General features: G+C 36.7%; 1 protein-coding gene across 1 annotated transcript in view; it reads left to right on the plus strand.

The window, feature by feature from the left end:
- LOC131043416 (adenylyltransferase and sulfurtransferase MOCS3) overlaps positions 1 to 25,944 on the plus strand; it is a 169,843-nt gene that overhangs the window by 56,729 nt on the left and 87,170 nt on the right. Inside the window, exon 3 of the mRNA XM_057976611.2 lies at positions 12,249 to 12,304. Within this exon, the coding sequence (XP_057832594.2) occupies positions 12,249 to 12,304 (56 nt within the window). The remainder of the gene's footprint in view (positions 1 to 12,248; positions 12,305 to 25,944) is intronic.

Genomic DNA, 25,944 nt, shown 5'->3' on the forward strand with positions numbered 1-25,944 from the left:
TATCTTTTCTAAAGTAATGGTATGCAATGCCGTAGCCATGACAATTATGCTGTCTGTAATCAAACTTCTTGGAGTAAACTCGTTTTGCTCTTCTAAAATTATCGATCCTAAAACCAATTTTAAACGATTTGCCAAATCTTTTGCACGATCTTGTATATTGTGTTGCATAATGAAATGGGTCTAAATTCATTAAAGGATACACTCTTTGTTGGAATCAAAGCAATGGTTGTATTATTAATATCTTTCACAAATTTTTTTCCTCTTTCTAATATCCTCTACTAGCCTCCACACACCCATTCCCAAAAATTGTCATAAACATTTGATAAAACTTTGTCGGGAATCCGTCTAGATCTAGTGCCTTATTTGGATTCCGCTAAAATGTTGCCAAGTGAACTTCTAAGGTGAATGACGCATTTAACATCAAGTTATCCTCATTGCTAATACAGTTTGGTATGCAATCGAGGATTGATTCATCCTACTTGCGTTGGTTTGATTCTCTAGCAGCTAATAAAGCATTGAAAAACCTAGTCACCTCCGCCTCAATCTGCACCCTATCTTTTGCCATCGATCCATCAGGTAACATAATGCCATTTATCATATTCCTTGCTTGTTGTTATCTAGTTGAAGCATGGAAAAAACCTATATTAATGTCCCCCTCTTAACCAATTTTGTCGGGCTCTATCGCACCAAAACAACTTCTCCCTGGCTAGTAATTTTGTGTGGAGTGCTTTGAGCTCTTTCTCCTTCAAGAAATCATTGGTAAACATTCCAAGTTCAATTACTTTCTTGTTTGATAGCTCCAATTCCTTGACTCAACAATTTTTTTGTAAGCGATAACTAATTGTCCCAGTAACAAAATCACCTTTATTGCACCATTCTCCCAATTTGCTAACAAGGCTAGGCTTCCTCCATGTAATGTCCCCTTTTCCGCTCTAGTTTGTTTTGGGGTCTGTTGGCCAATTCTAAGACCCGTTGGTCAGTTAGAGGTAGAATTAGGGTTTCCTATTTTCTAGGAGGATGTTTCAACATTTTTGGTGGCTTGCATATTGGAGTTTCTCAGTTTGGGTTCTGAATTCCTTCTAGGTTCTCGGAAAGCTTCACAATGATGGTACATGCATAGCAAGCAACGGAGTTTGACAAACTTACTATTTTTAATAAGTGGAGGCGAGGACAACTTATTTCTCAGGGTTTTCAGAGAGCTTTGCGATAGTGTAACATGCAAATGAATCTGAAGACTTCTTCCAGACTTACTATTTTTAGTAAGTTGCGATGACTGCTCAGAATGAGGTAAAAATCACTTTGGAAACACTTACTATTTTTAGTAGTGTGCTATTTATAGTAAGTACTATTGTTTGTAGTGCTATTTTTGGTAGGTTGTTGTGGTCCAGTTCAGAAGCTATGGCAGGCAGTGCAGATTTCAAGATTCCAGCCTCTAGATTATTTTGAGCAATGTTCGATATATGACAATTAAAATATTTTTTAATAATTTATTATTCTCCCCTTGGCCTAGGTGTAAATGGTGTATGACATAAAGGGGGTCAATTTGATATTTAATTTATCAACTTATAGCCTAAGTTTGGACGCCCATGGAGGTATTTTTCATTATAAGGGATTATGACTTTACAGCATATTTGATATTTCCTTAAGGGAGAAATACATTGTTGCTAAATAAAACATTTAAAAGTTATTTCCCCAAGTTTATGTTGAGCACTCACTAATTATATTATTGGCAATTTTAATAAAGTGACTCATCTATGCACTTGGGCGATTTGGGAAGGAGATGGAATGAAATGAAATGAAAGGCAAATTAAAAGAAAATTGAATGTTAGTGTTTAATACCATACTGGAGGGAAAGGAAGTTCGATTTGGAGAGAAGATTATAAATAAAGGCCTTGGGCTCTCATTTTGGGTATCCATGAATATTATAATGAAGTGCTGTCGGAATGTTGATTGAATGCTTCGAGGATTGTCTCCTCCTAGATTGAATGCTTGGCTTCTCGCTTGAAAGATAGCGACTAGTTGAGACTTGGGACTATTCTTCACTCAAGAGAATAGATGGAATTTATTGCGAAGTTTGTGTTCGAAGTTTTCTGATTTTGGAGTGCTGTGTGTGAGTTCCAGGTTGCTGATTTTCAGTGTGTTGTAGGTGTGTTTTGTTCATAAGTCTCTGCGTGGTCTTCTGCCAATTTTGGGTATTGGCTCGTTATTTCTCTATGCTCTAGGCGATCATTCCTGTAAGTTTTTAGCGCTTATCTTGGAGTCTTTAATTTTATATTGCAAATCAATTTTCTGCCCTACCCGTACCATGCTGGAGCTGCCTTGGGATGTGTGCAAAATAGTTTTGGGTCTGTTTGATGTGTTTTGTCAGTTCTAGTTTAATCACCTATCTCCTAGCTTTCATTTGCATCTGATTTGGGGTCATTCCGTTGTGTGTGGGCAAAGTTGTGAGCGATTTTGTGAGTTTTGTAGTTGTTGGTCTGTGTATTTCCAGCTTGCTATTTGCATATCAGATTCTGAAATTGATAGTGAGAAGTGTGTTTTTTGGAGTGGTTAGTCACTGGTGGTTTTGGAGTGCATATCTTATCATTTGTAGCAATGGACAGCGATGTTCTTATTCTGAAATCTCATGCTATATATTGTAAAACTGATTAGTAGTACTAACAGCTATTTCTTTCTGGAATTGTAACACAAGACCCACTGAATAAGTGGAAGAGGTTGGCCTTGCCGCCTATCTTTCTTATTGTAATGTTGTCCTAAAGATGGCCAGCCCGGAGACAAAGATGGTGGATTGAACCGCTTGAAGACAAAGACGGTGAATTGAATGGGAGGACCTAAAGACAAAGGTGGTGGATTGCACTGCCCGAAGACAAAGACGGTGAATTGAATGGGAGGACCTAAAGATAAAGGTGGTGGATTGAACCTTCTCCAAAGCCTAAAGACTTCGAATCCTATCTCCCCAACCCGACCCCTACTATATTAGTTGTAGCAGTACTATTGGTGGAGCCCTTTCCTTCCTATAGTGGACTCTACAGGCCAGAATAGTATTGGCTCGAGGGTTCGCCCCTACTATTTATAAGGGTCATGGAAACCGGGATAGCGTAGTCAGCCCCCTACCTATAGAACTGCGACAGATGAATGGAATGGCGAGCCAGAGTTCCCACTGGATAAGTGGTTGAGTAGATTGTATTTATCATTTTCAGTCCTCCCGCTGAATAAGTGGTTGAGTGATTGTTATTTACTTCAGTTTCATTGGCATTGTGATTTGTTGGTCATACCGCCAAATTGTTGTTAAAATTTCTACTACCCGCTGGACAAGCGAAAGGATTTGGCTTGCTGCCCAGTATTGTAATTTCTAGTTGATTTTGGAAGCTAACTATCCCCTTATCACCATATGCTCTCACCTTCCCACACTAGGCTCTTGGTGATTAGAAAGTGGAAGGGTTACCTTTCATAAGCATTTTGATTATCATTTTTCTAACCCTAATGGGTGCTTGTGATGTTTGTAACTGGAAAAATTTGAAAAAAATCAAGGGGGATATTTCACTCCACCACATTGATTCAAACTTGAAATTACCTGTGACTGGCTTTTCACTAAGTCTTAGATCCAACTGGACAAGAAAATGGTTTGAACTACCTATTGGCAATATACTTGATTCGTTTCCGTAGTCATTTCCTATCCATCTCAAACCAAGTAGAAATTTGTCTAGCTGTTCTGAGATGTTTGTGAAACCTTCTCTTTGATTAGTCCATGCAAACCTTCCGTTCTTTGGTATACAGTCAATCACCTTGATATCATTCACAAATTATTTGAAATCCTTGATAACTTTATTCACTTTATTTAATCCACCACTCTTCTCATTTAAATCCAAAATTGCATTAAAGTCGCCCTGAGGAATGATCCTACAGTTGCCTAGAGTGCCTATTCTTGTCCTAACTGTGTTCCACACCTACAATTTGTCCTTGGTCTTTGTTGGGCCATAAACATTGAAAAGAGGAAAAGCGAAATCAATAACTCTGCTTCTAATTGTACACATAATCCGATTGTGATTGGCTTCAATTATATTAATATCAACATTATTAGTAGACCACAAAATCCCCAAGATGCCAGCCGTGCCTCGAGCACTGTGAAAAAACTCGACCATTTGCTGCAAAATTTTAAAAATTTCTCTCCCTCATTGATTTTGTTTTCTTGCAATATTACGATGTCTGCATCTAGCATGTTAATCTGACCCTTAAGCAAGGGTCTTTTGTTAGGGGACGATGGGCCCCTGACATTCCATGTGGCAATCTTCATTGCCCTCCAAGGGAGATCTTGGCTCCCTTGGATTTCAAAAAGTTTGAGACACTGAGAAGTCCTTTTTCGTTGGGTTCCTCCTCCCTTTATTCCTGCTTGATTTTCTTTCCCTTCCCTTTCAATTGATCCCTAGGGCCTTGGCGGCCAGTTAGCTGATGCAACGAATGTCAGTCACCCCCAAACCATCGAATTCAATATCTTCCCTCATTGATCCTTTGTCATTTGACTCGAGAGCATCTCCATCCTGCACAATGTCCTCATTTTGACCTTCGCTGCCTATGATGCCTGACACCTTTTTTGTATCCAAAGAATCCATAAAACCCTTACTCGTAGTAGGCCACGAGTCCTCCAAACATTTAATTGCGAACTCCCCAAATCTTAAATTTCCAATCTCGTCAGATGTGGGATTTGCGGCTTTTGCCTTATCCCTAAGTACATTAGAATCGTTAGAATCATTCCTAAATTCCCTGAGCCCATCCAACGCCTTCGTTGTGGTGGTTCGTGGTTTTGAAACAAGGTGGCTGATCTTGGGCTCGCTAGTGCTTGCCGTTGGTATTTTCTTGATAGTGAAAGAATTTGGCTTCATATCCGTCTGTGGTTTAGGTGCCTTAGGTCTCCAAATCTTTTTGATTCTAGGATTCCAATTGCAACTATCTTCTTGGTGATTTTTGGTACAACATTTCAGCCAAAATAGTTTGTCTTCTTCAATTTCAACATCTTGAAACCGATGATCGCCATCCACACTTAAAATGATTTTTTTTGGGAATTTCTCTAATAGCTGCTATTTGGATGCGCACAAGCAAGTACAAATCACCTTCTACAATTGCAGTATCAATATCCATTAAAGTACTTACTGATAGCCCTATTTTTTCCAGGCAGTCCTTTGACCAATATTCCATTGGTAGGTTGTAAAGATGGATCTAGATTGGATGATCATATGGGATTAGCTTCACAAGATTAAAATTGGGATGCCATTTTTGCATATACAGCGGGTAGTTTCCCACCTTCCATGGACCGCCTTGAAGCACCCACTCTCTTTCTTCTGCTGATACAAAAATAACTACAAAGAAACTTTCTGGAAGGAATTTGAGAACCTGCTCTGTCTTCCAACTGTCCGAGATCCATGCCCTAATTGAGATTCTATCTGATCGTGGGCTGATAAATCTACATGTAACTGCCAATTCTTCCATTAGGCGAACATCTTTTGCTGCCTCATTGGATAAATTGATGGTCTGACTGGCTCAATGAATATCAGATTCACATTCTTTTCCTCTATTCAAATCTTCCTGCACTTCTGCCGTAATTCACATCTGCTCTTTTTCGCTGCTTATTTAGAATGGTAGTTGGAGTGAAGCTTATGCTTCATAAATTATCATTCATGTTTTTGATCTAAGTTTTCAATGTTTGTGTAAGATTTTATTAAATGGATTCAAGTGAAGAGCAATGTTGAACTTTGTATCAAAACTATGTTTCATCTTAGTATGTTTGTCTTTTTGAAATCTTGCCCTGTGGTTTGGTGTTAGAAGTAGTTTTTGTTTAATCCATTCTTGTGTGTGTGGATCTATTGGTCTCTGCTTTCAGCTAGTTAGGAAGCATTCATATGGTTTGATTCACTTAGTTGTAGTTGTAAGGTTTTTTAAAATAAAAACCTTTTTATAAGAGAAAAGCCTTTTAGATATTGTGCTCAAACTTTGAGAATAAAAAATGATAGGTTGAAGTTTATTGTCAGTTATTTCCTTTATGAAAACCCTATTGATATATTGTTAAGTGTGCATAATTGTGAACCCTTTTCATAGCTTTAGGTTTAGTTTTTGGGAGCTTCCTTTGCTAATTTGAAGTGAAGTTATTCTCTTACACTGTTCGATTTTGTGTTGTCTCAAAAGAGACTTATCAAAACACTGACAATTATATGAAAACATTTTGAAATTTATTTCTAATAAGGGTATTGATTACACCCAATCAAACTATAATTACCTAGACCAAGCTTAATTCATCTAAATTAGTTGTCTGTGCAGATCAAATAACTCCATATTCCAAGAAGATTGCAGTTAAAAGAGGCACGAAATATACTTAGCTGTGTTATATTGGAGAGGAAGTGCATTTCAATGGTATAGTTTTTGGTGTGAAAAAAGACAAGCAATTTGATTGCAAGTTGAATTAGTATTCTTAATGATATGTATAGAAGATTTGAAGTGCTTGAGACTGATTGTTTGAATTAATTATCTTGCAAATGAAACAATAGAATTGAAGCTGAGATTAGAAAAGCAAGGAACCGAAATAATATATTATTATTGCAAGTTAGAAATCGGTAAATAGTGATGAAAATTTATCGAAAAAAGATATAGAGATTGTCAGCTTACTCAGTTATATCCTCCTTATGGAAATAAAGATTCTAAAAGAAGAAAGGAATGCATTACAGTTATAAAAAATCTTGTTTATTTATTAAGAGATTAATATTGAGTCTGCAAAACATAAATTTTAACCAAATGGTTCAAACTCATGTACTAGGAACCCATCTTTCATCACCATGCATCATTCATTGTCATGAGATATGGGTTTGTTGTGGACTCACTACTCATGAAATATGGATACATGAAAATTGATTCAGAATAAAACAACACAATTTATTTACTAGGAACCCATGTATTGTGATCTCGCTTTACCTATTGAAGATAATGTCAGTATTTTTAGCATAAAAGATATGGTCTTTTGAAGCTTCAATGTTTTGCCAGGATTGGTATAGCCCATATGGTTCAAGGGTTGCCCCCAATACAGGGAAAACATGATTTGTGTGGTGGGTGTTTGGCTAGAAAGCAGAAGAGAAAGTTGTTTCCTATAGAAGGTGCTTGATGTGTTAAGAGGATTTTAGATCTGGTTCATGCTAATCTTTTCAAGCCTTTCCAGAAATCTTCCACTATCAATTGTTCAAAGTTTTTTTTTGCTATTAGTGAATTATTTCTCTAGGAAGATGTGGGTTTGTTTGTAATATTCCTCGTAAATTTTTTTTTGTTTTTAGCAATAAGAGTTACAAGCAAACACCATAACCCATTAAGGTTAGAGAAATAATCCAAACTGCTGAAAGGGAACCCTTCCACCTTTTGTTCATCGAGAGCTCAATTTGGAAGGGTGAGAGCATACGTTGTTCCGGGGATCGTTAGCACCATAAATCAAACTGAAATTACAATGCACGGGCGGCAAGCCAACCCCTTTTGCTTATCCAGCAGGATAGAAACTGAACTCTTGGCGGTAAACTAGCCAAGGGAAATAACAAGAAACTGAAACTCAATCACTCTACCACCTAATATCAGCAGGAGGACATTACATAAAACTTATCACTCGACCACTTATTCAGTGTGAGGACTGAGTACATAAATTGAATTACAAAGCAAGAAGGCGGCTAAATCAGCCTCTCCCACTTATGCAGTGGGAATTACAAATAAGAGCAACAAGAATGATTGATCAGTACTACTGAAACAATCTTACAAATAGAGATATGAGATAAGATAAGAATCTTAATGCTGATCTCAAACAATCCACTATCAAAATCACACCACACCTGAACGCTACTGCTGTTCTAATTCTGCAAGCTAGAAAACACACTATCCAACCACTATTGGAAACACCAAAACACTCATAACTTTCTCAAAACTAACCGGAATCACACCAAATAAAATGCAAATGACTAAAATAACATAGGCAATCAATCCAATAACTCAAACTCGCAACTTGGAAGCCCCAAATGTGTTGCACGCATCCCAAGGTAAGTCTGAAAATGGCGCTACAGTAGCAAACTTTGATTTGCAACCAAAAATTGTGATGACCACCAAAAGCCACGCCAAGATAGGAGAATGATTGTCTTCCCAATACGCTTCCAAAGAACCGATACCCAGAACGATGCAATCACTTGGTCAAGAGGTATGAGCAAAATATGGTTTCAACAAATTCGCGACCAACAACCAGGAAACACTCCAAAATCCACACAAAACTCTCCACAATTTGCAGAACACTCACGGACAACAGTGGAATTACAGGAACACAGCTAGGTACTATCTTCCAAGTACGAAACTAAGACTTAGCTAGGAAGCCACACTTCGAAGCTCAGATTTTCAATCGCCAAACCAGCAGCATAACAATGCAATTTGACAAGATATCCAAATGGGAGGCCAAGCACTTGTATTTATAGTGTTTTTCTTCTGAAATTCAAATGTAAATGCCCTCAAATTCACCTCCAATTTGCATTTCATTTCACTCACACATGGCGTCCAAATGACATTTCGTTTCGTTTCATTTCCCAAGGTGGGCACCCAAGTTGCATTTTTACCAATAATTTAAACAAGTTCGAACTTGCCTAAGTCTTCAATAATAACATAATGCATTCTTCAAATTTCAACGCCTAACTTAGGAAAATATAACATTGATATTAGATATAAATATGTCTTTTCCTAAGTCGCCCAATGTATCATTAATCAATAATAAAATATTAAACCTTAGGATAAGGAAATAATATTTAATTAAATCACTTATGACTCCAATACTGATTATCAACAAAATCCAAGATGAAGCTGAGTAATGAAGACCATTGAACTGCTACAGGATCAGGACCCTGTCCAAACTGCTAAAAATAGAATTGTTCAATACTGCCACTTACTAAAAATAGTAAGTCATGAAATACTTCTCCAAAAATCATGATCTTCACACCCAGTGGAAGAGCTTGGAAAGCTCAGGAAGACAACATCATCCAAATAGCCAAACCCTAACTTACTAAAAATAGTAAGTTCTCACTTCACCAAAGAATCCAATGCATGTTATGCTACCCTGGAGCTCATGAAAAACCCAGAAGGAAACCATAGACAGAACTGAAGAATTCCCTCCTGATAACCCCTAAAAAGCTCGAGCAGAACTCCACAAAAGTTGGAAACCCTAATTCTCCTTTCCAATAGCCTACAGGTCTCCAGAATAGGCCAATGGACCACTGAACTAATCATTGCAGAGAAAGGGACATTACAATCCGCCCTTCCCAAAATTGCTTGTCCTCAAGCAATGCCATCACAACTCCCGAAAATTTTAAACAGATCCGCACCAAAGCAAGTACGATCCCAGGGTCCCATACCCGTCTCCAGAAGAACCCACCATGCTGATGCTGCGCCACTCTGATGACATCAGTGAAAACATCACGCCAAAACTGCACTAACCTCCCTTGTAACTCCAAAATGTTACCATCCCTGATGCTCAGATTGAAAAATCTTTAAGGACTGGCATCACTATCGTGCAGCATCTTATGCCCATAAAGCTTTGAGTAATCAATAACATCAATGCCACTATTTATTGCAAGCTTGGGCAATAGGAAATAAAGTCTACATAACTCACAATCAAACTCCACAACATATCTCTCCAAGGTGTCAAGCGGAGCCATGACTATAAATGTGGCTTCTCCAAATTTCCCTGCAAAGATGAAAACAATCCTTTGCAAGAGCTCAACAACCCTATCCCCATAGCTCCACATGAATCTACTAGGCCTCAATTGAATTATTCTGATACAACCATGGAGACTTCTGAAATCTCTTATAGTTCCTACTTCAAGCACCTTAGAATGATGAACCATAGAGAACAAAGGTTCGCTGTCCCAATCATAAGTAGAAGAGAGAGCATAAGAATAACCACTAGTTAGAGCTTGAACACTTCCCATACATAGATACTGATAGCCCGAACTCGCCATACCTCTCATTTGAGACCATAAACCCATTCTGCCAAGAGACTGTGAAGTCTGAAAAAGAGTACACCAACAACCCACCAAGGCTGAAATGATTGACTTGAGATCTGATTTTAAGAAAATTTGCATACAAGAAGATGAACAGCTGCTGCAACATAGGAAATTGTCATCCAATACAACACATCTGCTCATGTCCAAGGCTGGAAAACACCTCCAAGAAATCTCCAATTGAAAGCCATTACTTGCATGACCAAAGAAATTGCGCCAACTAAACACAGAAAACAAGTGACGTTTCATCTTCCCACTCAAAAACAAGTGATGTTTAATATCTTTCTTTATATTGATAATATCTACCTATCTAAGTTGCAGATTTTTATGTAACTTAGCATTTTCATCCTTGGGTTGTTTGCATCTGCATATTGGTTTCTGTGTTTAGCTAGCGAGGATGTATGTGGTTGTTAAGTTCAATTGTTGGAGCTAGGTCAAATAATCTTTAAAATTTTGTTTGTGGGAAAGAACTGTTCAAGTCTTGTGCTTACACCCAAGACTAAAATATAGGACAGAAATTATTTTAATTAATTCACTACTGCAAAACCCCAGATAAGTATTTTGAATAGTGTTAGCTAGTGTATATTCTGTTTATAGCTCGGTGTTTAGGGCTAGTTTAGTTTCCAGGGAGCTTCCCTTCATAATTTGAAGAGAGGTTTTACCTCACACTGTTTGGTTTTGTGTTGTCTTGATGTTGAAAGATTAGTAAGATGAAATGCTGTTTCGAGTCTTCTATGACACTTTGATGACTCTATGTATGCATAAATATGCCTCAGAATACAAACTTCCATGGTACTCCATTGATACATATAAAGCTAGTTTTTTCCATTTCCATAACCTCTATTCAGAAATATTCTCCTTCTTGAGCTGCTTTGATGCCAAAGCAATTGCAATAAATTCATGTTTCTATCTGTTGCATCCTTTGATATAAGTTTGAAAATTACATCCTTACATAGTGATACTTATGAGGAGGAATAATAACCAGTTGGGATCCATGTTCCATCCTGATAAAATGCTCTTCCTCCCTATTACAAGATAGCATGTGGCAGATATTCAATTACAAACACAATTAATTAAGTCAGTTGTGCTTATTTCTGTCTTGCTGGTCTATGTGCATTCATGTTTATATGCAAAACTTCCATGGAATTGCCTTGGAAAACGAAACATAGCTCCTTCTTGGGAAGTTGTATGTCCATCTAATTTATCTGAGATTAGTTTATTTGTGTGCAGTTGCATGTAATGCGGCTCAGTTGTTGTCTGTTAAACTCCATGTACAGTTTTTTAAATCATACAAAATTTTATCAAGGACTTGTAGTTTTCAAGCTGAAAATTCAATCTCTTTCTCCTACCCTTGCAATCTGTCATCATTCTATTGACCGTTAGCCTTATTTCTGAAGTAATTAGCAGAGTTGCATGGAAATGGATATGGTATCAGATAAAGATACAGTACCAGATATGAATATGGCAAATTTTCAAGACCGTGTTATACAAGTAAGGTCAGATACAGAAATTATAACAATAACCATAGGTGCGATTATTTATACATTCAAAGTCATTGAACATAACCTATATCCTTTGTAGAAAATTCATTAAAAATGTTTCTTTATATATATATTTTAGTTTATAATATCTATTCTGTTATATTATATTTTTCTTTTGTGATTTAAATATGTTTGAAGAAGTTTTATAATGATTTATATTTTTGAATGTTATTTCATAATCCTAAGTTAGGTGTGGCATTGGACAAATTTGATAGATCCTACTAAATCTGCACAAACTATCTTCATAATCCTAAACCCATATTATATTCAAGGCTTTCTAATTTTTAATACTTGGTATCAGATACCATTGTTGTATGGGTACTTATATTTGTTTCCATGTTTCTCGGGTGAAGAATACTTAAGGTTTTTTGCATCAAAGTTCTTCTAGTTCACATTTATATTTGTTAAGAGATGAAATATGTTGTCATTTAACTGTGATGGATTCACTTGTCTTTTTGATAATTGCTTTATATGGAGACATTTTGTTCAAAGGTGTGTACCCAGATTGTGGTTAGAAATAGAAGTTTAACTTATTTTTTAAGAATTTAAACAGCTAGTTGTAATGAATTACTGAAAAGGAAATTGCAGAAGGTAAATATTTGACTTTTTTGATTCAATCTTGCAAACATGATTCAGAGAGAAATTACCTTTGTAGGTTGCCTTGGAATCATTGATTACGATGTTGTTGAGATGAACAATCTACATCGGCAGGTAAGCCACTAATTATGAGAGCTATTTTCCAAAAGCAAATTGAACATTCAAATACGGATGGCCAAGGACGTAGAAAATTCATGGACATATGTTTGTGGCCTTCCAATTTGCTTCTCCACATATTTATCCTCAAAGCTTTTATTTTGTCAATGCCTAGAGCAATATTTAGAAGTTTCTATATAATGTTTAATTGTAATGTACATCAAATAATTTGTGAAGAAGCAATTTACCTCTTTATAATTCAAATACAACATTGTTTATAGATGTGTAGATGTACATTAAGATATACTTACACACCCACCTAGCAGCCAATACGTGCACACAATATCTATAGAATAGAAATGTCTTAATTATACTTAAATACAATATATAGTGTCTCCATGCTACTTTCACTTTCGTATTTGAGATCGATAGAGATTTATGTGATTGAAGGTTTTGTTACATATAACCATAGTTTTAATACCTAGTGAATACTCGTGATGGTTTTGGCAAAACGAATTTCTTGTGACTAAACATATATCTTGACATAGACAAGTTTTGATGAGTTTGCACTGAATAATTAGTGAGTTTGCTATACAGACTTGTCGAATGTGTTTTTTTGCTTAATGTGGCAAAATAACATAGGGAAAAAATATAGGAAAAACAATGGAAAAATGTGAGGTTTTAGTTTTTATAATCAACTCCACCCTGTCAGTTTTAGGATCAGACTGTAATATATAGATAGCAAAATCAGAAAACAAGAAATCAATGCACATAAAGAACACCAGAATACCCTGGGAAAACCTCCCATGTGGCGGTGAAAAACCTAGCTATAATGTCAAATCTTATTATGACAAATTAGTATGAGTCTTTACAAACCTGCTTCAACACTTGAAGCAATCAGAACTGCAAAATGTGAATAGTAGTATGGAGTACTCAAACTAGGGCATACACAGTAATGAAATGACTTATCTGCAGTACACTTGAATGCTGATTCAAGACACCATTTGCAGATCAATTCACTGCCTCAAGAAGGTTCGCTGCCCTTTGTATCTAGTTTGCTGTTCTCTGAATAAGGTTCACTGTCCTCAAGGTGGAGTTCGCTGTTTCCAGAAAGCAGTTTGCTGAGCATAGAAGATGATTCGCTGCTGATAAGAATGTATTCGCTGATGACTGGATGGATTTGCTGATTACTGCTGAATGAATATATTCTTTGATTGTCGCTGAAGGAGATCACTGTGTGGAATGAATATGTAATAAGCATGAATGATGCTTTGTATATATATGTGACATAGCCTCCCAATTTGCCTAGGTCGGCTTTATTGTTTTGGCGCCAAGAATGGGATCAAACCTATAGATTACAAGTTACATTCATATAGGTCTTGTCCAATACAATTGCAAGTTACGTATAGGTCTTGCTTAATTACAAGTTACATTCAATAGGTCGTGTCCTATCCACAAGTTACATTATATAGGTCTTGCCCTATCCACAAGTTACATTTTATAGGTCTTGCCCAATATTCATAGCAAGCTGTAATTACATGTAATTCGAACTTAGCTATAATTTCACCACTCCCTCTTAGCTAGGGAGGATTCTAGCCAAACAACAAATCATCATGGACCTTTCCATGTAAATGGCGCCCAAACTCACATGAAACTCACTTCATTTCATTTCATGTCCTCCTCAAGACACGGCGTCCCCCTTTTCAGTCTCCCAAGTTGAACTTTAACAAGGTGCATAAGTTCGAACTTGAGGAAATAATATTAAGTGTAAAATGACTTCGTTTGGACGACCACCTAACTTAGGAAATAAAATCGGACATAGGATAAATAACGCTATTCTCCTTCCTAAGTCAGTCCTCAAAATATAATCAGTGAAATAATTAAATATTAAACTTTAGAATAAAGTAATAATATTTAATTAGCAATTAAAATCAACCACTGATTGCTGCCAAATCAACCATGTAAACGGAGGTGTAGAAAACACTAATCTGAACTGGATTGGAACTCTGCTCAAGACTGCCAAAAATAGCACTGCCTGAACTGACACTTACCAAAAATAGTAAGTCATGAAAACATCTCCGAAAGACATGCTCGTCGAACCCTATGAGAGAGCTTGGAAAACCCAGAAAAACCTCAAAATCTAGTCAACTGCCACCAACTTACTAAATAGTAATTTCACAAATCACTCCGGAACAAAATGCATGTTAGACTACCGTGAAGCTCTCGAAAAACCCCTGAAGGAATCCCCAGTTCATTCTGCCAAACACCAACCAGAACATCCCTGAAAACTGTGAAGAATCATCCTAGAAGAAAGGAAACCCTAATTCCTCATTCCAATCAGCCTGCGGGTCTCCGGAATAGGCCAATGGACCACTGATTACTCCTTATTGAGAAGGGGACATTACAACATCCCAAACTTCTTCAAACTCGAGTTGAGTTTTGAGTTTGGTCTTCCATGCAAAATAATTGTTCCTACGCAATAGTTGACAATCAGACTGAAGAAATTTTGGAGAAGTTCTTGCCATTTTGTTAGCTAGATGCTATACATATATATTTCTTGACATAGAACAATCCCTTAGAAAGTGGTTTCCAAAGAAACCTTACTAAAATTCATTTTCAACTATTTTAAATATCACTTAGACCTAAAAATTCTTCACCCATGAGATTTACTTTACAATTACAAAAGAAGGAATGTAAGGTTTGTTGTTATACTTGTTGGTTGAAAATTTTGTACACTTGGGTAAATATACAAAATTGTGGTTTCAACCACAGTGTGTGAGTAAAACTCTCTTAATTAAGGGAAGGCTCCCCCTATCTAACTACAACTTTAAAAATAAAATAGGATGGGACAATAATTTTTCTTCTTCTTTCAAGAAAGACAATATCCTTTTCTCTTCACAGAAAAGTGATAGCGATTTGATATAAAACAATAGTAACAACTTTCGAAATGAAATGAGAGAAAGGAAATGAAGTTTCCTGAAAGCTCAAAGACTTCTGTCACTTACTTCGGGATGGGACAACAATATCAAGCTCAAAGACTTGATTATGTGAAGTCCTATCTACCCTTTTCTATACTAAATTTAATTAAGAACAAATTATAACAGCACAAAGATTGAAATATCTTATCCTTTCTAAATAAAACAACGGGAAGTAGTATAAGCTCAAAGACTCAGCTATTTCTCACAAAATCTACTTCTAAATTCTGTTAAGAACAAGTGTAAGAACAAAGTCTTACGGCTTTTTCCAATAGAACTTCTACTTTAACTAAATTAATCTTCAATACTTGCAGCTCAAAGACTGCAAATCAGATTCGATTAAGCTCTCAAAGAAACACTTGCAAAGAAGGAAATATGGAACACAAACTCAAGAATGTAGCACAAAGACTCAAAGCTTGAGCAATTTTCTTCTATTCCTTTCAATTCTTCAATTTACACATAAAAACTAAAAGACTTATTTGTTGCAAATTTTGGCAAAGTTTTTGCTTGCTTTCTAAAAGATAAAGATTACAATAGACCCCTCAAGTATTTATAGAAGAGGAGTCTTGAGAAAAAGGTGGGAGGATCCTAACTAATTTGAGAGATTCTCTCAATCACCAAGACTTATTCAATAACTAACTATGACTTATTCCAACTACAGTCCTAATTGAACACAACTTGTAGTTGTTTTACATGTAATTACAAAAGGGCAAGTAATGACTTATCTTGCAATTTACAAAAAGGCTTTTACATGTAACATGTCAAAAGAAAAATTACAACTAAAAGATTACAAATTTGGAAAAATACAACTAAGTGTTGAAAAACACTTAAGCTGCAGTATGTGAAGACATGAATCCTTCGAACTTCTGGATGATCATTCGTAGTTCATCAGGATCCGGTTCATTGGTGTTCTTAGCCATGATCATGGTTTTCATGACAACATTGCAGCAACGAAGGATTGTGGTATTATTTCTCTCAAAGGAAGATTGAATTTCCCGCAAGTAACCTTGATAAGTTACTAAGGCTTGAATGGATGCTGCTGAAAATGGTTCACTTTTCCACTCTTGATGGATCTTCAACTGCAGATCAGAAAGAACCTTTTCTTCTATCAACAATTCTCCATCATGACCCATGATGGTGCAAGAAGCTTTCTGACAATGAGAGACCATATCTTGAAAAACTTCCATTCGTAGCCTCATAGCATCATCAATGTCTTCAATAAGTGACTTAGGAACAAGGGCTTTGTTCTCCAAGAGCTCCTGATATTCCAAGTATACAACTCTTGAAGGAATTACTTGACGTTCTAGAAGAATGCTTAACTTTTGCTGAGGAATTTTAAACCAAATAGTCAAGCTATCTTCTACCTTTTTCAAGTTCCGTTTGAAAGTATTAGAAACTTGGTTCAATTGTTCTTCAATGGTTTTCAACTTGGCCATCATTTGGAAAACCTCCTTCAAGACTTGTGCAGATAGATTATGAAGCTGATAAACCCAAGATTCCAGTGCTTGTACCGTATGAGCAGCTCTCTCAACTCCCTGGATTGATTCTTGTGCCTCAGAAGAACTTGTAGAATTACTCACTTCACCAGTTGGTTTTGTGATTTTACGAACAGCTGCAACGAGTTGCCGGTTGTCCTCTTTTAGCTTATCTTTCTTAGCTAGAAGTTCATCCTATCGCTGCACTAGTGAAGCTACAAAATACTGGGCATCATGTTTAACCACTTCATGCGTTTGCTTGCCCAATTCTACCCTTGTGACTTTGTAATCAGCAGCTGACATCTCTTCAAGTGGCTTATCTGCTAGAGGCTCAACAATTTCAGCCACTTTCATCTTGTTGCTATCAATAGTTACTCTTGAGATAGTCTTGGCCTTTTTAGCAACTTTGGGTCTAGATTGTTTAAGTTGCCGATAATCGAAAGCATCAGATGAGATTTCTTGCTTCTTCCTCTTTGGAGTAAAAGAACTAAGCCATGGAGGTAAAGCCATCAACTCTCCTTCAGTAGCAGGTGCGAGCAAAGGAGAAGCAGTTTCTGTTTGAACAACTATGGTCATCCTGGGAGGAGTATCTGTTTGGATGGCGACCATGGTTTGCTCAGTAACCAATGTTGGTATTATGGATGTGTTGCATTGGTTTTGTCATTGATGTCAACACTTGTCAACACTTGAGAACACTTGGAGATCTTTGGTTATGTTCACCGGCATGTTCAGTGACTTATGCACAGTCACCGATATCTGGTTCACCGACAGGTTATATTGTTCATCGGTACTGAGGATGATCTGTTATCATCTGGAGATTACTTGGTTATGTCGAAGACATTGTTTGGACACTTGGTTTTGGTGATTTGATTATTGGTACAATCGAGTTTGCATATTTGTTGTTACCGACAAATAGGCCTAGGTTATGGACCGGAAAGCAATATCTATTCCAGATCAGCACGACACGTTATGGAGATGATTTGTTATTGATGTAAATGCATTGAGCCGACATCATGCATCGCATATTGATTCATTTGTAATTGATTTAATTGTAATATCTTAGTAAGCCGACCTACACATTTGGTCTTAGGTTTTGGTATATATGTAAGATCTCATTTGTGAGATTATGTAGAAAGAGAGGTGTGTGAAAAAGGATTGTAATAAGGTATATGCGAATATAAGAAGAGCTATACACGCAGACATCATTTGAAGATTCAAGGAGGCTTTTGAAGAAGACAATCAGAGCTTAACTGGTACTAAATCCATCATATGAAGATGCTATTTTGAGCAGTACATTATCATTGGATTTAACTATCCAATTGTAGTCAGTGTGACTCCCATTTTGTGATTGAGCAGTGAGCTCTAGGCAGTTGGCCTTTCTGCATGTGCAGACCCCATTTGTACACACATACTATCTGTAGTAGTATCATCTGATTGTGGGTAAGGTTTCCCACCATGGTTTTTCCCCTTACAGGGTTTCCACATACAAATAACTGTGTTATGTGTTGTGTACGTTATTTATCTTTCTGTTTTTTGCATTAAACTTTATCAGTATTGTTATCAACTGCTAAACTGTCTACCGGCATTAAAGTTTGGTTTACCGGTATTATGCACTAAGTTTGGTTAAGTTAGTTTTGGTTTGAAGTTAACAGACAACTGATTAACCCCCCCTCCCTTAGTTACCTTTGGGACCTAACAATTGGTATCAGAGCATAGTCCTCTTGTTGCAGAAGTTTAATAACTTGAGGAGATCCTATGTCTACTAACTATTTCAGGAAGGACGGTCTGAAGCTTGATGGAACCAACTATGGTATATGGAAGATCAGAATGGAGACACATCTGAATTGCATTGGAAAGGACATATGGGATGTTACAAAGAATGGCTATGTTGTTCCTACTCAAGGTCAACCTAATCCACCAACCTTGGCTAAAGATGAAGAAAATGATTGCAAAGCAAGAGAAGCACTTTTGAGTGCATTGTTAGATCAACAAATCATGGGATTATCAGACCGATCTACTGCTAAAGCTATTTGGGATAAATTGGAGAGATTGAATGAAAGTGATACCATTGTCAAAATTGCAAAACTGAAATACTTCCGGGTCACGTATGAAAATCTGAAAATGGAAGAAGATGAAAGGATTTTTGCTTTTATGGAAAGAGTTAATGAAATTGTTTTGGGTATACAATGTTGTGGAGGATCCTTAAGTGAAGATGAAATTGTTTCTAAAGTTTTAAGAGCTTTGCCACTGGCATACAAAATGAAAGTAACTGCTATTAATGAATTGAAAACAATGCCTAATGTATCAGTATCTAGAGATACTTTGGTTGGAAAACTTTCAGCTTTTGAACTTGAGGAATTTGATCCTATTGCTTCAATTAAGACAGATTTGGCTTTCAAAGCTTCATCATCTGCATCATCATCATCATCATCATAAAAATCTGAATGGAAAGCACTCTATGCTAGAGAACTTGAAGAAATAAGAAGAGAGAATGAAGAACTTGAAGAGTTTGAAGCACTATTTGCAAGGAAAATGCCTAAAGGTCCAGTTGGAAATAAGTATGAAGGTAAAGCACCATTTAAATGTATTAATTGCAATAAAATTGGTCATTTGGCATCTAGGTGTCTTGATAGACATGCAAGATTGAAAGAAGCTAAAAGAACATACAAGCCTAACCCTGAATATGAAAGTTATAGATTTAAGAAGAATAGAGACAAATCATGTTACTATGCTAATGAAGGAGTTACTGATGATTCTGATGAGGAATCGACAGACAATGGATGGGCTTTTGTTGCAATAACAGAAGACCAACCGACACCTACTATTCAACCGGTAGAGCAGGCCCTGGCAGCTAAAATTGAAGAAAAGGATGAATGGATTATTGATTTCGGATGTTCACATCATATGACTGGTGATAAGAGTAAATTCTTTACCTTTTAGGAATACAATGGAGGTCTAGTAAGATTTGGAGATGACAAAGCTTGTTTGATCAGAGGAAAAGACACTATATCTTTTGATGGTAAGCACAATACTAATAATGTTTACTATGTTGAAGGTTTGAAGCATAATCTTTCAAGTGTTGGCCAATTAGTTGAAAAAGGATTTCAATTACAATTCAAGAATGGTAAATGCAAAATCATGAATAGAACTGGTTTAGAAATTGCAATTAGTAATCAGACTAGAGGTAATATCTTTCATTTGAATAACAATGAAAAGACATGTTTGATTGCACATATTGATGAAAGCTGGTTATGGCATAAGAGACTGTATCATGTAATTTTTGATTGCATTGTGAAAATCAGTACAACTAAGGCAGTAAGAGATTTACCGAAGATTGTTAAACCTCACAATCCGGTATGGAATGAATGTCAATTTGGAAAACAAGTTAGAGCAACTCTTAAGAGTATTCCAGAAAAATCCAATAATGTTCTTGACTTAATTTATATTGATTTATGTGGTCCAGCAAGAACTAGAAGTTTACAAGGAGATAGATATTTTATGCTAATCATTGATGATTATTCTAGAATGTGTTGGGTTACTTTTCTCAGGGAGAAATCAGAAGCTTTTGGGAAATTCAAACTATTCAAGGTGATGGTAGAAAATGAAACCGGTAAGAAAATCAAATGCTTGAAATCAGATCAAGAGGTGAATTCACATCGAAAGAATTTAATACATTCTGTGAAGTGAATGGAATTAGAAGACAATTATCAGCACCTCGGACACCCCAGCAAAATGGAGTTGTGGAAAGGAAGAACATAACTATTTTGGATGCAGCTAGAAGCATGATATCAGAAGCAAATCTACCTCATGTGTATTGGAGAGAAGCAGTCAATACAACTGTTTATACATTCAACAGAGTTCACATCAAAGGTGAAACCGGTAAGACCCCTCATGAACCATGGTTTGGTAATACTCCTACTCTTAAATATTTTAGAATATTTGGAAGCAAATGTTATATTAGAAGAGATGATTATATTGGCAAATTTGATCCTAGAAGTGATGAAGGAATATTTCTTGGTTATTCATCTAAGAGCAAGGCATATAGATGTTTTAATAAGAGATTGCAGAAAATCATTGAAAGTGCAAATGTGAAGATTGATGAACAGTTTAGAAGGTCTATAGACTTTGAACTGACAGTTGAGATAATCACAAATGAACCTACTATGAGTACACCGGTACAGAATGTTGATCCAGTCACACCGGCATCATCTGAGAATTCCATAGTGACTGAAGAACAACAAGAAGTGAACACACCTAGGTATGTAAGATTGAATCACTCTGAAAGTTAGATAATTGGGAATAAATATCAAGGTGTTATGACTAGAGGAAGACTGCTAAATGAAGAGGTATGTCTAATTTCTCAATTTGAACCACCAACTATTAATGAGGCATGTGAAGATAAACATTGGATTAAGGCTATGGAAGATGAATTGGAACAAATTGAAAAGAATAACACATGGACATTGGTTCCTCGGCCTAAAAACAAAAATGTAATTGGAACTAAATGGGTATTCAGAAATAAACTTAATGAAGATGGTAAGGTAATCAGAAACAAAGCAAGATTAGTGTGTAAGGAATATTTACAAAAAGAAGGAATTGATTACAATGAAACCTTTGCACTGGTAGCTAGAATTGAGGCAGTCAGGTTATTCTTGGCTTTTGCAGGATACAAGAACTATAAAGTATATCAAATGGATGTTAAATGTGCATTTTTGAATGGAGATATTGAAGAAGAAGTTTACATTGAATAACCTGATGGATTTTCTTTGACAGATGGCAAAGATATGGTTTGTAGGTTAAGGAAAGCTTTATATGGATTGAAGCAAGCTCCTAGAGCTTGGTATGCTAGATTGGACAAATATCTTTTGAAGCTTGGTTACACTAAAGGTAATGCTGACAACAACTTATATTACAAAGTGACTAATGATGACATCTTGGTTATTGAAGTTTTTGTTGATGATATCATTTTTGGAGGAGAAGATGGATTGTGTAAAGAATTTTCTAATAAGATGCAGGAAGAATTTGAAATACTATGATTGGAGAGATAAAATTCTTTTTAGGATTGCAGATTTCACGGACTGATAAGGGTATATTCATAAATCAATCAAAGTACTTGAAGGAATTACTGAAGAAATTTGGCATGGAAAACTCTAAACCGGTAAGTACACCTATGACTACAACTGATAAACTATCATTGATGGATGAATCAACACCTGTTAATCCGACAAGATACAAGTCTATGATAGGAAGTTTACTGTATTTGATACAAACAAGACCTGATATTATGAATGCAGTATGTATTGTTTCAAGATTTCAGAGTAATCCTAAGGAAAATCATGAATCAACAGTAAAAAGGATTTTCCGGTATCTACAAGGCACAACAAATCTTGGTTTATGGTATCCTAAAGATGAAAATTTTGATTTATATGCATACACAGATGCAAATTGGGCAGGAGATGTAGATGACAGAAAAAGCACCACCGGCGGAGCATTTTTTCTTGGCAGTAGACTAATTTCATGGCTGAGCAAGAAACAAAGTTGTACATCTTTATCAACAGCAGAATCGGAATATGTCGCAGCAACAACTAACTGTACAATAGGTCATTTATAGGGCGAGTGGTTCGAACTATAGAAAGGAGGGACCCTATAGATAGTAGAGGTATTATGGATTAAGCAAATGTTGAATGACATAAAGGTAAAATGCAAGGAACCTATAACAACTTACTGTGATAATATGACAACAATTGATATATCAAAGAATCCGGTATTTCACTCTAAAACTAAACATGTTTCTATCAAATTCAATTTTCTAAAAGAGAATGTTGAAGCAAAAGAAGTGAAATTGGTTTATGTGAATACTAAAGAGCAGATTGCAGATATCTTTACTAAACCTTTGCCTAAGGAAACTTTTGAATATCTAAGAGAGCAGCTTGAAGTTATACCCTCACCGGTAGAAACTTAGATAGTTGGAGCATGGCATCAGACCGACAGAATTAACAGAGAAATCTTTTTTCCGGCTTTGATGAAGGAGAGCTATTTCTCAGGGGGAGTAGTTTGAATAAATGTGGTTATAACAATTGGTATTTGTAACAAGTTCTATGAATTGATTGTATTTGGTTTTGTATTGTTTTGGCTTTAGATATAGAAAAACATATTATCTTTTGGGGAGAGACTATTCATTGGGAGAGAGATTGTTAATCTCTGTATCTGTATTTTGATAATCTCTTTGGGAGATTGTTGGTTTTTGGTTTTTGAGATTTCTGCTTTGGCACTTAGATGGTTTTTCCATCTTGTGTTGCCATCAATGCCAAAGGGGGAGATTGTTGGTATTATGGATGTGTTGCATTGGTTTTGTCATTGATGTCAACACTTGTCAACACTTAAGAACACTTGGAGATCTTTGTTTAGGTCCACTGGCATGTTCAGTGACTTATGCACAGTCACCGATATCTGGTTCACCGACAGGTTATATTGTTCACCAGCACTGAGGATGATCTGTTATCATGTGGAGATTACTTGGTTATGTCAAAGACATTGTTTGGACACTTGGTTTTGGTGATTTGATTATTGGTACAATCGAGTTTGCATATTTGCTGTTACCAGCAAATAGGTCTAGGTTATGGACCGACAAGCATTATCTATTCCAGATCAGAATGACACATTATGGAGATGATTTGTTATTGATGTAAATGCATTGAGCCGACATCATGCATTGCATATTGATTCATTTGTAATTGATTTAATTGTAATATCTTAGTAAGCCGACCTACACAGTTGGTCTTAGGTTTTGGTATATATGTAATATCTCATTTGTCTTTCATTAAATAATCAAATTAATTAAATATTAAACCTTAGGATAAGGAAATAATATTTAATTACATCACTTATGACTCCAATACTGATTATTAACAGAAACTAGGATGAAACTGAGCAAGGAAGACCACTGAATTGCTACAGAATCAGGACCCTGTCCACTGCCAAAAATAGAAACATTCCATACTGCCACTTACTAAAAATAGTAAGTCATGAACTACTACTCCGAAAAACATGATCTTTGCATCGAGTGACAGAGCATGGAGAGCTCAGTAGGACAGCATCACCAAAACAACCAACCCTTGACTTACTAAAAATAGTAAGTTCTCGCCTCATCAATGTTTGATGCTCATTCTTCATTCCACATAGCCTACGGGTCTCAAGAATAGGACAATGGACCACTGGAAGTACATCAATGAGAAGGGGACATTACAGTCCGCCCTCCCCAAAATTGCTTGTCCTCAAGCAACTGTAAGGCTTGATGCAGTAAAATCTCCTCATTTTCCCATGTAGCATCCTCTGCTAGTAAATTTTTCCATTTGATCAAGTATTCCTTGATCACCCTTCTCCTCAAAAAACGTTCCTTGAAATCAAGGATAGCTTCAGGAACCAAAACTAGCTCTCCCTCCTCATCAAGCGGGGCTAACTGAGCTGAAGCAACAACATTGTGTCCCAGAGCCTTCTTGAGGCGTGACACATGAAATACATTATGAATTTTGCTGCTTGCCGGTAATTCTAGGTCATACGCCACTTCTCCAATTCTCTTGCTAATTCTGAAAGGCCCATAGAATCGTGGCTTCAATTTCTCAACCCCACTCTTCTTGAGAGTAGATTGTCTGTAGGGTTGGAGCCTCAAGTAGACCATGTCCCCCACCTCAAAGGTGCGCTCGATTCGCTGCTGTGCAACATACAACTTCTGCTGATTCTGTGCATGTTGGAGATTGTCTCTCAGAATCCTCAGAATATCCTGACTCTGTTGCATCATATCCTTCGCCTGAGGGGTTATGCTATCACCAAATACTAGTTCAACGAAGCTAAGAGCTTCATAACCATAAAGTTCTATAAATGGTGACATCCGGATGGACATGTGGTAGGAGGAATTGTAGCAATACTCTCCCAGGTGAAGCCATCTCACCCATGCATTTTGCTGCTCCGAGACATAGTTTCTAAGATACCCTTCTAGCCACTTATTCACTATCTTGGTCTGCCCATCAGTTTGTGGGTGATAACTTGTGCTTGGAGTGAGCACAGTACCACATAATCTGAAGATCTCCTGCCAAAAAGCACTTAGGAACTTGCTGTCCCTATCACTCACAATGTTCTTCGGTAACCCATGTAATCTGAACACATCCCGAAAGAACACTTCAGCAACCTGAGCTGCTGTAAAAGTGCTGGTGATGGCAAAAAAACGAGCAAACTTAGTTAGCCTATCTACCACCACATAAATACTATCCTTCCCTTTAGCCTGTGGCAATCCAGTGATGAAGTCCATGGAAATACTTTCCCATTTTTGACTGGGAATAGGCAAGGGTTGTAACAAACCAGTTGGTAGAGTGTGCTCATCTTTGTTTCTCTGACATGTGTGACACTCCTTGATGTACTTCAAAACATCATTTTTAAGTCCCTTCCAAGAAAATCTCTCTCGGATCTGTTTGTATGTTTTGAAGTAACCTTGGTGACCAGCAAGGGGGATATTATGGAAAGTCTTCAAAATCTTCTCCTTTAGCTTAGATTCAGCCACAATGAAGATCTTTCCTTTGTATAGTATCAACCCCTCAACCAACTTGTACCTTTCATCATGAAAAGTACCTTTTATAATGTTGGTTGCAAACTGATTTTTGACATAATCAACAAGCAACAGCTCCCTCCAATTAGCAGTAAGCTCGCATAGTGAGCTCAAATGGGGCCTTTTGGATAAGGCATCAGCCACAACATTGTTCTTTCCCTTAACATACTCAATATCGAAATCGTAAACCTGTAGCTTACTCACCCACTTCTGTTGTCTTTCATTCAAATCCTTCTGATGCATGAAGTGTTTAGACTATTGTGATCAGTCTTAACAATGAACTTACTTCCCACCAGATACTGCCTGAACTTCGCAAGGGCATGCATTATGGCAAGCATTTCCTTGTCATAAATTGAATACAGCCTTTCAAGTCCTCCCAAATTCCTACTTGCGAAGACTATAGGATGCTTATCTTGCATGAGGACTGCACCAACACCTTCTCCAGATGCATCACACTGCAGTTCAAAAGGTTTGGTGAAATCAGGTAAAGCCAAAACGGGGCAGGAACTCAATCCCCTTAAACTGCTCAAAAACTGTCTGTGCCTTTTCGGGCCACTCAAAAGCTCATTTCCTTGTAAGATCTATGAGGGGGGCAGCCAATTGAGAGTA

The sequence above is a fragment of the Cryptomeria japonica genome, chromosome 7 (assembly GCF_030272615.1).
Source record: "Cryptomeria japonica chromosome 7, Sugi_1.0, whole genome shotgun sequence".
In the NCBI taxonomy this organism is placed as follows: domain Eukaryota; kingdom Viridiplantae; phylum Streptophyta; class Pinopsida; order Cupressales; family Cupressaceae; genus Cryptomeria; species Cryptomeria japonica.